The sequence below is a fragment of the Perissodus microlepis genome, chromosome 16 (assembly GCF_051167445.1).
Source record: "Perissodus microlepis isolate ML-2025 ecotype Zambia chromosome 16, ASM5116744v1, whole genome shotgun sequence".
Taxonomy (NCBI): domain Eukaryota; kingdom Metazoa; phylum Chordata; class Actinopteri; order Cichliformes; family Cichlidae; genus Perissodus; species Perissodus microlepis.
Genome location: NC_140476.1, coordinates 3,310,964 through 3,323,378, shown reverse-complemented (window position 1 = coordinate 3,323,378; position 12,415 = coordinate 3,310,964). Strand labels below are relative to the sequence as shown.

Sequence of the window (12,415 nt, the reverse complement as noted above, 5' to 3'; positions counted from 1 at the left end):
TTCCAATGTAGGAAGTGCCATGAGCAGCTGATCAGATCGGCAAAACGTGTTTGTGGATTGTAATGTTTTTGTTGTTTCCAGCGGTTTTTATGCGATTTTTCCAAAGTGGAAGGAAACTGCGGCCTGGGACAAGTTGAGTGCGTGATATGTAAGAAAACCCTCCGTTTTCATGTGCAAAAAATTATTGCTTTAGCACGTTTTGGTTGCAATTCTGAAACCAAGATGAATTTATACAAGATTGAAAAAAGAAAAATGTAGACAAAGGAAGGAACAGCTCATGATCTCAGCAGGATAAACGTTTACAGACTATACTATATGCATACTGTGAAAGTAAATAATAGATGTTTTTCAGTGGCCAAGTCAGTGACCTGAACTCAACCTCACAGAACATTTTCAGGTATTAAAACAAAAGTAAAGGCCTGACAGATCCTCTCAAGGCTGATGTTCAGTAATCTTTGTCTGGGACTTTATTCCACATTTTAAAAACACAACTTATAATTTCGTCTAATTACTTTTGATCCTCTGAAATGGTGGACAGCAGTAAACATATATTATGTTGTTTTGGGATAACTGGGCTGAAATAACTGATGATGCTTATTTGGGAAGGACTTATCGGGTTCAATATTCCAAATCACATTTGAGGTCTCAGGTCCTTACTTTTAACTCCCTATATGTGTATTTAGGTGGATAGAGTGATGCATAATGGAATACTAAAGAATTCACATGCATGAAGGATTTATAGGACAGACAAAATCTGTTTCATTTCAAACTTTTAAAACAACTTATCAAAAACACACACAGGGGCATGAATGATGCAAGGACACTGAAAAGAATTGCGTGAGTCCCTCGGCCCTTCTAGATGTCCATCACGGCCATGAACCCCCACGTGTATCTGCCTCAGGTGCCAAAACACAGAGCTTGGGTGATTAGTGTCAGTAAAGTGAACTTGGGTGAGCTGTAGTCAAATAACATTTAATTCATCTCCTGGTTCAATGTTTGATGAGGTTGAAAGTAATGAGAACCCATGGGATGGCTTACTGCTCAAGTTGGAAATGGTCAACAGGTCATTACCTTCATTATCCCACAAGAGCAATTATACACACTTTGCAATGCCCAGAGGGCTGTGCTGGGTTACCAAATCAAAACAAAGATGTTTTTCAGTGTAAGTGGTCAAGAGAAGATCGCAAACTATGACAAACATAGAGTTAAACCAGCTGACTGACCTAATGAACATGTTTGTGAGACTCTATGATGGCAGCAGTCATAAAATTTATTCCATACGTTTATGCTACACTGTATATGCATAAAAGGGCCCATAGCAGTATTTACTTCTAAGGGAACAGTGTTACTACTACTAATACTGTATATGTTCATTTTGTTTTGTTTTGTTTGTAGTGTAGTAAATGTCAGATAAAGGTAGCATGACAGATGTTTACTTTGACTATATGAACATTATGTAGGCGTTGGTAATGGGTATTAATTTTTAAATAACTGAATATGAATAACTTATATAATATCTTATTGTACTGTGCAATACTTTCTATGAAGATATAACACATTTTGGGGTAGAAAAAAGAATTCCCAAATAAGATTTTAAAGTCCAAAATGTTGCCAGCACAAACAAAGTTAGTAGAATTTTAAGCAAAGCAAAAGACATTTTCTGAAAGTTTGACCTTATGTGATCTTGAAGAAGAGGTCAGAGGTCCAAAGTGATATTTAGAATCCTCATATATCATTTCCTACATATCAATATGTTGTTAATGCAAATAATGACAGTAAGAAACATAGTCTTAAATACCTTTTATAATGCATTTTTCTGAGTTTGACCATCAGATGAATCTATTGACCTTAAAGCAGAGGTCAGAGGTCAAATGTGACATGATATTTTTATGAGGCCTTTTGGCAATTTTTAACCAATAAATCATTAACTGGAGCTTGAACACACTGATGAATTATTACTGGATTGTTAACATAACTTTACACTCCTACAAAGTTTCATTCAAAACTATCCTGTATGACACAGACACTCAAAAACATAACCTGCTTGGTCGAGGTTATGACAAAGCATTTTATCACAGCAGTCCGCTATAATATAATCATAGCCAGTTGTCCTTTGCTAAGATAAACCTTTTTTTAACTGTATATCTTGAAGACATACTGTAAGGAATTTGGGGTATTAAGTGCCATCGTACAGTAAAATGGGTGACAGGAAAAATAATAATAAAAATCACAAGTATGTTTTGCGTTCTCACTTGAAATCATGCAATAGAGTGACTAAAACTGTAGTGTGTTCTCCACGTTTCTATTTTGTTAATATTCAAGTATGAGACAGTACAGTCTGTAGAAATTGTCCCATGAAAGGGTTAAGTAAGAGGCCCTGCCCCTGTTGTGCACTGTTAGCAAATCTGCAGCTGAGTTTAGTTCCTGGCTTCAGAGCCACCTTTCAACTCGTAAGAAGCATTTTTCTGCATCGGTTTTACTTTCTGCTTTTCTTCCCTCAGTGTTTTAAACGTATCTCTGCTCTCATGTTTGAGACTGCAGCTTCAGTTCAGTGATTTTTTTTCCTGTTAATGCTTTGATTAATGTGGAAAAACGCCAGTGCAGGAAAAAACAGGAGTCCAGTGTGTGTCCGGACAGAAAGCAGCTCTAACAGAGACTGTAGCAAGAAGACAAGAGAAGATATGCAGAAGCTTTATTAACAGAAAAGCAATTAAAGTCAAACAGGAGGCTGAAGGGCAATACAGGTGAACTTTGCTCCACAAAGAAGGCTGCTTTACAGCCCAGATTAAAAGGCCGCAGTTGTTAAGAGAAGAGTGAAAAGGCAACTCCATGGCATACCGGCTCTTTGAAGGGAAGGATCATGCTTCCATCTACCAAAAGTATCGCTTTACACCTCCAGCAGGGCTCAAGGATATTATTATTCAGTACTTAGATAAAAAGGTATTCTATGCTTAAAATATAATGTGCAAATTATCTTCACATATGAAGGCCTTTCCTAAGGAAAGACATTAACAAGTAGCAAACTCCTTTCTGCAACTCCAGAAGGGACAGCCACATGAGCTGGCGGTGGATCTGGGATGTGGAACGGGACAGAATTCACGTCTACTGGCACCGCACTTCAAGGAAGTAGTGGGTCTTGACATCAGTGAGTGTCAAGTGGAGGAGGCTAGAGCTGTGCCAGGGTATCCCAACATCACGTACAGGTAGGAGAGCTTCTGGGCTGCAGCCTGTAGGAGTGTGTACAGTAAAGTACTTTGAGCAAGTGATTTGCAATATCATGCCATGGGCGGTACCTGCCTTCTTATCTGGCTCACAGGAAGAAAGTAAATAAAAGTTTTCTTAATGCCAAACTGTTCTTTCAAGACCATGTCCGCATTTCTCTTATAACTGCCAAGTCCACAGCTTGAGGAACATTTCTATTGTAAATCATTTGTTGAGTACTTCCTTCATGTTTCACCACAATATATTTTCCCGAGTATTATCAAGCTGATCAGCTTTTAGCTGACTAGGTAGAAGGATCCCTTTACATGGGCAGGTTGTGTATTGTGTCTGTTGCATTTGCAGAAAGGGGACAGCAGAGGAGCTTCCATTTTCAGATGGATCTGTAGACCTGCTGACGGCAGCTTCAGCAGCACACTGGTTTGATCAGTCGAGGTTTCTGGCAGAGGCAGCTCGGGTCTTGAAACCCAGAGGCTGCATGGCACTGCTGGGCTTCAGCGATTATAACACCAAACCCACCTACCAGAACTGTGGAGACAGGCTCAAAAACATCTATGAAGAGGTAGGTGCAGACTGATAATCAGAGTAGTGTTAAAGTCCATCCCCATGTGCACCGTCGGATTCCTTTCAGTGCTCTTGGATCTCTCCCTGAAAGTGTCCTGTTCTACTCAAACATCCATGTGTGCATGTGCGGTATCACCTTGTCAATCAAACATCGACTTTGCCAAAGAGCCTGCAGCGTCTGAGACAGAATCAGCTCATGAATGTGACAAAGAACACTTTTTTGCAAAATGCCAGTTCTTTTCACTTCATACAAAGCGTCATTTGTAAATGTTCTTGAAGTTTAATTACTTCAGCTGCAGTTTTTCAGTATATTTTCATGTTCAGTGAGAGAAATCTGGTCTGTTTAGAGTCAGATTCAGTGCTGTGACTGAGGATCTGTGTCTAGTTTTGTTAAACGTCATCACTGACAATGTTTGTTCACATGTGAAGGTGGATTCAAACATCTTCTGAGCACGTGTCTTTATGTGAGAGAAGAATAAAACTCGAGCAGTGATACTGTCCTGAAGTAATCTATCTGTAGCGAATCAAAGTGCAACAAACTGTCTGTGAAGTTAACTATCTCAGTTTCAACATCAGCAACGTGGTTAATTTTTAGCGCTGACAAAACCTGGTGCAAAAACGCTGCTTTTGTTGCTTTCCAAGAAGAGTTTCAGATCTCTGTTCCTGCTCGGCTTCCATGAAGTTCTTGTATTTCACTGTGTTTAGTCTCATTCATGATGATTCAAACTGTAATCTTTCACCACAGAAATCTGCTTTCCACAAACGAACCACACAGCTTTACTTCTGACTTCAGTAAATACTTAGAAGTCTTGTCTTATTGAAAACGTCACATTCCACATCAGTCTTTCTTTTGTCACTGTGACATCTCTCGGGGCTAGAAACTTTCAGAAACAGTGACGGTGCAATCCTTTGTGCACATCTACATACATTAAAAAAAAAGTAGTTGCTTAAAAATAAAAGCAGCAAAGCTGTGTTGTGATTTGTGACCCGTGTGCCACATGATTGCATCCACTCAGAGGCAAACACAAACATATATAGATCTATAAATAGAGACACCCAACTAAATATAGTTTGCCTAATGTAGCGTAGACCAGCGGTCTCCAACCTTTTTTGCGCCACGGACCGGTTTATGCCCAACAATATTGTCATGGACCGGCCTTTAAGGTGTCGCGGATAAATACAACAAAATAAAACTAGTACCGGTACCGAAAAAAAGAAAATTTATTCATAACACACGTGAAAAGACCAAGGAAAACCGAGTAAACGATAAAAACGATAACAAAATAATGCTGAAAACCGATAAAAACCCTGAAAACTATACATTTCACACCTCAGCCTCAACTCTCGCGGCCCGGTACCAAACGACTTACGGACCGGTACCGGTCCGAGGCCCGGGGGTTGGGGACCGTTGGCGTAGACTAAAGGCTTGGGGAAAGAGCTAGCAATTCTGTCCCTTAACAAAATCGAACACCACTACAGTTAAGCCTTTTCTCTGTTATAAAATGCATAACTTTTTATTTGTTTGTACTTTGGTAAATGTCTCTTGTTGAAGAATAATACTGGGCACTGACTGTTTTGAGAATCTCATATTTTTGTAAAGTCACTATTTGCAGCAGTTCCACCATTCACTGCTTTAATGTATCATTTGTTTGTCTTTTTAGAGATGTACTACTTTGACAGCTTTTGCAGACAGTCACATAACAAATGGTGCAGTACCATCTCACACCTCTATGAACTCACTTCCAGGTGAAGCAGGCGCTGCAGCCATACATGAGCAACCCAGTAGCTGTAGCTGAGGGTAAGCTGGACCCGCTGTACTCTGCCATCCCCTTTCCAGATAAAGAGAGGTAAACACAAACACATCCCTGTCTTTATGCTACCTCTGTGATGGTTAAATAAAAACCACTTAAGCACAAAAACAGCATTAACTTGTTGCTTCAGAGGAAACTCACTGCCAATAATACAAACTTAGGCTGGAATGATTTCTTCAGCTGTGTGTAAAACTAATCTTGTGCCTTATAGGAGACATTATTGGTGCTTTTTCATCAGATTAATTGTATTATTTTACTGATCCGACAGGATTGATTGTTTTCAAGCAAAGTCCTTGATCTCAGTGAGGCATCTGGTGGGTTTCATGCAAAGCTGGTCCATGTTCCAAGCCTACGCTTTGAAAGACCCCAAAGGTGCTGAAGAGCTGCTGTCCAACACAGAGAGGAGGTCACCTGCACACACAAATTCAGATATTTAACTGGCCCGTGCCTGTTATTGTGATCTGACTCACACTTTTTGGTGTCACTGATCTTCTTACAGGTTCCTTCAAGAGATGGGAGTCACGTCTCCTGACACTGAAGTGGAGCTTGAACTGGATTATTACTGCATTCTGGCCTGCAAACCACATTAATCAACACTTCAACATTCAGTGAATATCACTGTGAGATACATAAACCTGTTGTTCTAAATAAACCATGTTTTTATCAGCAGATTCTGTGTTTTACTGATTTTCTTGAACTGGACACGTTTCATTTTGAAGTGAATAACCTCTTTAAACCGGAGTCTGACATGCACAGTCACAGGTTACATAAGTGGAAAGAAAGAATTGAAGATTAACCAGCTGTGTCACGTCAGGGGGTGGAGGTGGGTGGGTGCTTAGATGAGTCTGTCAACGGTCTTGATATTGTGGGTGGCCTGTCCTCTTATTGTAACCATATCAGTGCCCCTTCCTTAATATTTCCAATAGTTAATCTGATGTTCCAGCTGAAAGAATAGCTGTCATTATCACTCGGAAATCAATTTAAGAGATATTTCTGCCATTCACTGAGGTTTTTACATAATGAACTGTCAGAATCAATAGATATGTCTTAGTGTAGGTATTATTTAGGTGTAGTGTAAAATCCATCCATCCCCTCGTTTCCACTTCTCATGGTGGGGTTGGAGCCTATCCCAGCTGTCCTAGGGTAAGAGGCAGGGTACACCCTGGACATGTCCACAGTCTGTCGCAGGGCTAACATATAGACAATCATTCGCACTCACATTCACACCTTCAGGCAATTAAGAGTTTCCAATCAGCCTATCACCACTAACTGCATGTCTTTGGACTGTGGGAGGAAACCAGAGTACCCGGAGAGAACCCACACAAACACAGGGAGAACATGCAAACTCCACACAGAAAGATGATGGTGGACTTGAACTCAGGACCTTCTTGCTGTGACATAACTATGCTAAACACCGTGCCGCCATAGTAGCGCATGTAAAATGCACTCTTAAAACTTTACAACTTAAACTGGCCTACTGGGGTCAAGATTAACTCACTGTGCAAAATGTGTTTTGCTAAGTAACTGTAAATCTCTCAAGAAAAGATATCGCTGAAGTTCATCATAATTACTTCCTTGGAGGTTTTTTCATGAACGTAATCCATTCTTCTAAAGGTACCTCACACGTGGGAAAAGAGGAAACCATTATGTTTCCTTGCAAAATAAAATGTGTTGTAGGTGACATTTAAACTTTTTGGTACAGGAAATACTGAAAGACTCCACTTTAGCTGTAACACACAAACAAGACATGCTGACACACACACACAACCTCAGCCAGGAGTTTTTATTGGTTCTGACGGGAGCACATACCATCACATGACCCGTAATCTAACCCTTTTCTCACACAGCGCTTTTGAGCTTGACCCAGATTTCAGTTTAATGTTAATATCATGGCTTAATTTTGACATTTAGAATATTAGAAATCAGTATTATGTAGGGAAAGAAGAAAACAACATTATTATAACAACAAGCAAAAAATAGGAGTATAAAAAAAAGACTGCCTCTTTAAAAGGCTCTAATTATGAAGCAAAGCAGGTTTTGGCAGGAGTGGGACCTCCCACTCCACTGTGTGTCTTTCTTTGTGTTTGTGACTTACTGCTGATTCTCACAGTGGAGTGTAGAGTTTCACTTCTCTTATCTGGTCAAAAAGAAAAATACACAGACAAAAAAAACAACAACACCACATTAGGTAACTTATTACTTAAACTGATGCTGGTTCAGCTGTTTAAGAAGGCTTCAGCTCACCATGGCCTACCGCCTGTTTGAAGGCAAGCAGCATGCTTCTTCCTACTGGAGGTACAGGATCTCTCCATCAGATCATCTATTTCAACACGTGCTCGACTTCCTGGAAAAACATGTAAGTGTGACAAATGCTTCTCCTTCGAGAATCCTTTCCACTGTAAACTGCCATCAAACATTTACAGCGCGTTAACAACATGTTGAATATTTTGTCAGAAAGGTCGGCCCTTTGAGCTGGCAGTGGACGTGGGCTGCGGCTCAGGACAGGGCACTCTGCTGCTGGCCAGACACTTCGCCTCTGTGGTGGGCACTGACGTGAGTCCCGCCCAGCTGGAAGTGGCTTTGCAGCACGCCAAAGAGCCGAACATCACGTACAAGTAAGAAAAGACCAAACAAGTCAGAATTTATCAAAACTCATGCCTGTAAAAAAATAAAATACCACAGTTGATGCCACATCATTTGTTCAGTTCTAGCAGGAGAATGTTCCATAATGTGAGCCTCACAGCATGACCAGCCTTCACAGGACAGGGGTTACATTGTTCTGCCGCGAGCTACGTGCTTTCAGAAGTCCTGCATAAACACTCTGAAAAATGATCCTGCAGTCGGTCAAAAGTTTCACTTGGCCTTTGCTCCTCTTTCATCTTCAGACAGTGTGGTGCCGAGGAGCTGCCACTTGCTGACAGCTCAGTGGACCTGGTGACGGCCATGTCTGCCTTCCACTGGTTTGACAGGCCACGCTTTCTCGAAGAGGTCCACAGGGTCCTGAAGCCCCGCGGCTGCTTAGCCTTGCTCAACTACACCATTGACATGGAGCTCAGCTACCCCGACTGCTGCTCGCACTCACTAAACCAAGTCTGCAAAGAGGTGCTCGCATAATATCCACCTAGAATAGACTGCTGTGTTTTCATTACCACTGTTTATAGTCTAGTGGTTTTTAAAGTAATGCAGCAAAACCATTTCTGGAAAAACTCTTGAGCGCTCACTTATACACCACAAAGTCAATATGATTACTAAAATAACTCTTTTCTTTAAGACTAAACATTATTCAAGCCTCATATTCATGTCCAGGAAGGTGATTTCAGTTAAAATAGTTACATTTAAACTAAATAATTCTTACAGAAAAGATTTATGTAAAAAGGATTAGATGTTCCTGTGTTTAAAGTCTGTTTTAGAGGGTAAAAAAAGTCCACCTTAACTAATAAATATATAAGGAAGGAGGGTTTGTGTGCCACTCAGATGTTATTTTATAGGAATGTGAGCGGTGAATAACGGCGCTTTCAAAAAACAGCCAAAAGATAATAAATAATAATAAAGGAAGCATCTCCTCTCTGCTTTCGGTGGAGTTTTATGCACCAGCTTCATTGCCACATCATCCAGAGAAACAGCACTTGGTGCAGCGCAAACATAAGGACACAGACCTCATCAGAGTTTGGATTACTTTGTTGTTAAGAAACTAAGACGATGTGCGTTGCCATCTAGAGGGTGTTTCTGGTAAAACAGCCTGAGCTGAGGGGTGCAGTTGTTTGAGTTGATGAGTGAGGTGCACTAACTTTGAGTGGACTGTAACACACAGCTCATAGTTACTTGAATATTACTGAGTTATGTCTGGTTGATGCTCTTTGTCATATTATTAACAAATTCATAATAAATACTTCTCATGGCCTTTTCTGTTGAATTTGCCAGTTTTATGCAGCCTTGCAGCCGTACCGCAGCCCCCACCTTGGAGTGAGCTCTATTAACTTGTACCGGGAGGCCTTAGAAACTATTCCCTACCCTCACAAGGAATGGTAAATAATCCTAACTCTAATTGTTTCTTAATATGGAATTTTCACAGCAGACCACCAGTACTAATGTAACAGATGTTTTAATTCTTTCCAGCATATACATGTTGTGTACTTTGTAATTTGTAACATTTAAAAAAAATATATATATATATCACTTTAGCTATTTTAATGTTCAGCATCCACTTTTAAAAAAAATCCCCTTGGCATGTCTGACGGGTATTTTATTTATCTCTCTCTCTCTCTCCCCTGACTGCGTTCATGCCGCGAGTGTATTTTGTGTTACAGGCAGGAGTGTTTGTGGGACAGAAAGACCATGCCTCTGTCCAGCTACATGGGGCTGGTGGAGTCTTTCTCCAGCTATCAGGCTCTGCTGAGAGACAACCCGCAGGAGGCCTCCAGGCTCTCCCAGGACATCTGTCAGAGGTGAACTGGGACCTTCACGGTGTATATGTGTCATAATGACAATAATGGGTTTTGACAGTTTAATGTTCCTCAGTGTTAAAATCTATTACATACAGTAACATGACAAACATGTCAGCAGGTTTTGTGGGTGATAATAATGATAGTGGAAAAACCACAATTATAGGTGTAAGACTGGCATTCGTTGTTGTCTAAACGAGTCCCTCTAGCTGAATTATCATGCGCTCTGCTTCCTGTGTTTCTCTGCATAGGCTGATGTCTGTAATGAAGGTGACCTCTGCAGAGACAGAGGTGGCGGTGGCTGTCAAGTATTACTACCTTTTGGCCTACAAACCACAGGAAGCCTGACACCTGTCTCCTCCATTATTATTATTTTAAACAACAAAAAATGAACCTAATTAAGGATCCAGTAGAAAACATGTCCTGTTTTTGTTTTCTCTTCAGTTTCTCTGTGCACAAATGTATCTCTTTGATACTCAAAATTTAGGACAAGCTCAGAAACAAATAGTGCTATATAATGCTTTAATTACATAATTTATTTCCTGTATTTTCACTAAAATTAGTCACGTGTGTACATTTACCGTACAAACATAAGAGTGATATTCATCATCACACTTAATAATCCAGCTTTTATAAAACCAGCCTTTTCATAGAGAAGTTGCACAGAAAGGTTGTGCAGATATTGATTATCTGCTGAATACGCACTTTTCCCTATAAGCATAGAATTATATACTCAGTGTTTGCATCAGATTGCTTTAGTAAATTCTCAGAAACATGTGAAGCCTTCATGTTTCATAAGTTGCCACTAGAGGGAGGCATTGATCAATGTTCTACTGATGACTGAGACTATTCTGATCAGGTTTTTGTAAGTCTGGCAAAGCACCACCATTAAAACCCGACTGCTGTGTCCTTGGTTTCTTCATCATCATCGTCAGTGTCTGCTTGGCTTCATTGCCCAGGAGGAGATGTAAATGAAGCCCCTGTTATCTTAATGTCGGTGTGCTTAGGCCATTTTCAACTTTCAGTCTTTGAAAGTTCATCGCAGCTTCTCTTAAATTTGTTTGCTCAGAATCTCAGTGAGAAAATAGAATTTCCTTACCTATCAGAAGGGGTTGGAGTTGCTATTGCTTCTTAACAGTTCTCTATGACCTTGTATCACTCTTGTCTACAAGGCTTTAGAAAACCTTTGAACTTCTCAGGGCCCTCATCCCATTACAGACCACAGTGGATTTATGGGCTTGTTCTCCAGACTAATCCTTTTGTATTCTTGTCTTTACTGAGCTAAGAGTAACTTTGTCATGTTTGTTATGCTTAAAATAGCCTCAATTATGTTCTCATAAACCCTGACTTTGTAACTGAGGGCCTTTATTATAAACACATTATAGTACTGGCAGTGCAGGAGTGTTAAACATTAGAGTGCCACTTGTTGCTGCTGGCATGACTTGAGATCATGGTTTGACTCAGGAGGGCCAAGTAAGCATGTTTGCCTAATCTGAAGTTGGTCTGCTTTTTCTTTAACCTCACAGGACATCCTCAAAATATGTAGTTACCTACATTTTGTTTCACTCTTTATCATTTTTACAGTATCTTCTTGTCTTCCTCCTCTGACCAGGCAGAAGTATCTAACAAAATCTGTTAACTAGTGAAAACATGACATTCTCACTTCCCGGTGCTTTTTGATTTTCTTCTTCCATCTTCCTTTGAGCATTATTGCAGTTTTTTACTGCTTAATGTAATTAATGTAGTGAAGGCGACAGCTGATTTAAACTATGATAGAATAATAGTTGTAAATAATATTACTTTCATGTATTAAATACAACAATTTACTGTGGCACATCTGCGTCCTCCTTTCTGTCTGATGTTTCAAGTGCATGGGCTCCATTCAGATCTCATTATAAGCACCCTGCTATTATCTAAAGAATATGGGAGGAAATCAATAGCTGTCTGTCCTTTGAAATCACATCTGTTCTGTCAGGCTGCTGACAAAGCTTAGCAGAAAGTCAGCTTGAAGTGATTTATTTTTATTGATCTGCTTTTGAATTGCGTCTTTGCACAATGGGGTACTCTGTGCATGCATCTCTGCAGACTCCACATCTTTGGGCACATTCTGTGTCTATGTAACAGTTTCTGATTTTAATGGGAAATGATTAAAAATAATGTGAAAGCTGAGAATAATTTGAAGACCACCTGAGTTTGTCAAACTCAAAACTCACCATTTTTCCTGCTTCTAACATCAACTTTGAGGACAAAATGTTCACCTGCTCCCTCATATAGTCCACCCACTAACAGGTACCATGATGAAGAGATAATCAGTGTCATTCAGTTCACCTGTCAGCGGTCAGAGCATTACACCTAATCGGAGTAAGTGTTAGTGCAGAG

General features: G+C 40.1%; 2 protein-coding genes across 2 annotated transcripts; both read left to right on the top strand.

Moving 5' to 3' along the window:
* Positions 1-2,401: 2,401 nt before the first annotated feature.
* Positions 2,402-6,263, top strand: LOC146370201 (putative methyltransferase DDB_G0268948). Its single transcript, XM_084908812.1, has 6 exons — positions 2,402-2,940; positions 3,043-3,203; positions 3,565-3,781; positions 5,530-5,630; positions 5,863-6,000; positions 6,094-6,263. The coding sequence occupies exons 1-6, from the start codon at positions 2,830-2,832 to the stop codon at positions 6,182-6,184; spliced, it is 819 nt and encodes a 272-aa protein (XP_084764938.1). The 5' UTR covers positions 2,402-2,829; the 3' UTR covers positions 6,185-6,263.
* Positions 6,264-7,652: 1,389 nt separating this feature from the next.
* LOC146370200 (putative methyltransferase DDB_G0268948) lies at positions 7,653-11,870 on the top strand. Its single transcript, XM_084908630.1, has 6 exons — positions 7,653-7,950; positions 8,049-8,209; positions 8,480-8,696; positions 9,516-9,619; positions 9,902-10,039; positions 10,288-11,870. Exons 1-6 carry the CDS (start codon positions 7,840-7,842, stop codon positions 10,382-10,384), a joined length of 828 nt encoding a protein of 275 aa, XP_084764756.1. The 5' UTR covers positions 7,653-7,839; the 3' UTR covers positions 10,385-11,870.
* Positions 11,871-12,415: the final 545 nt, after the last annotated feature.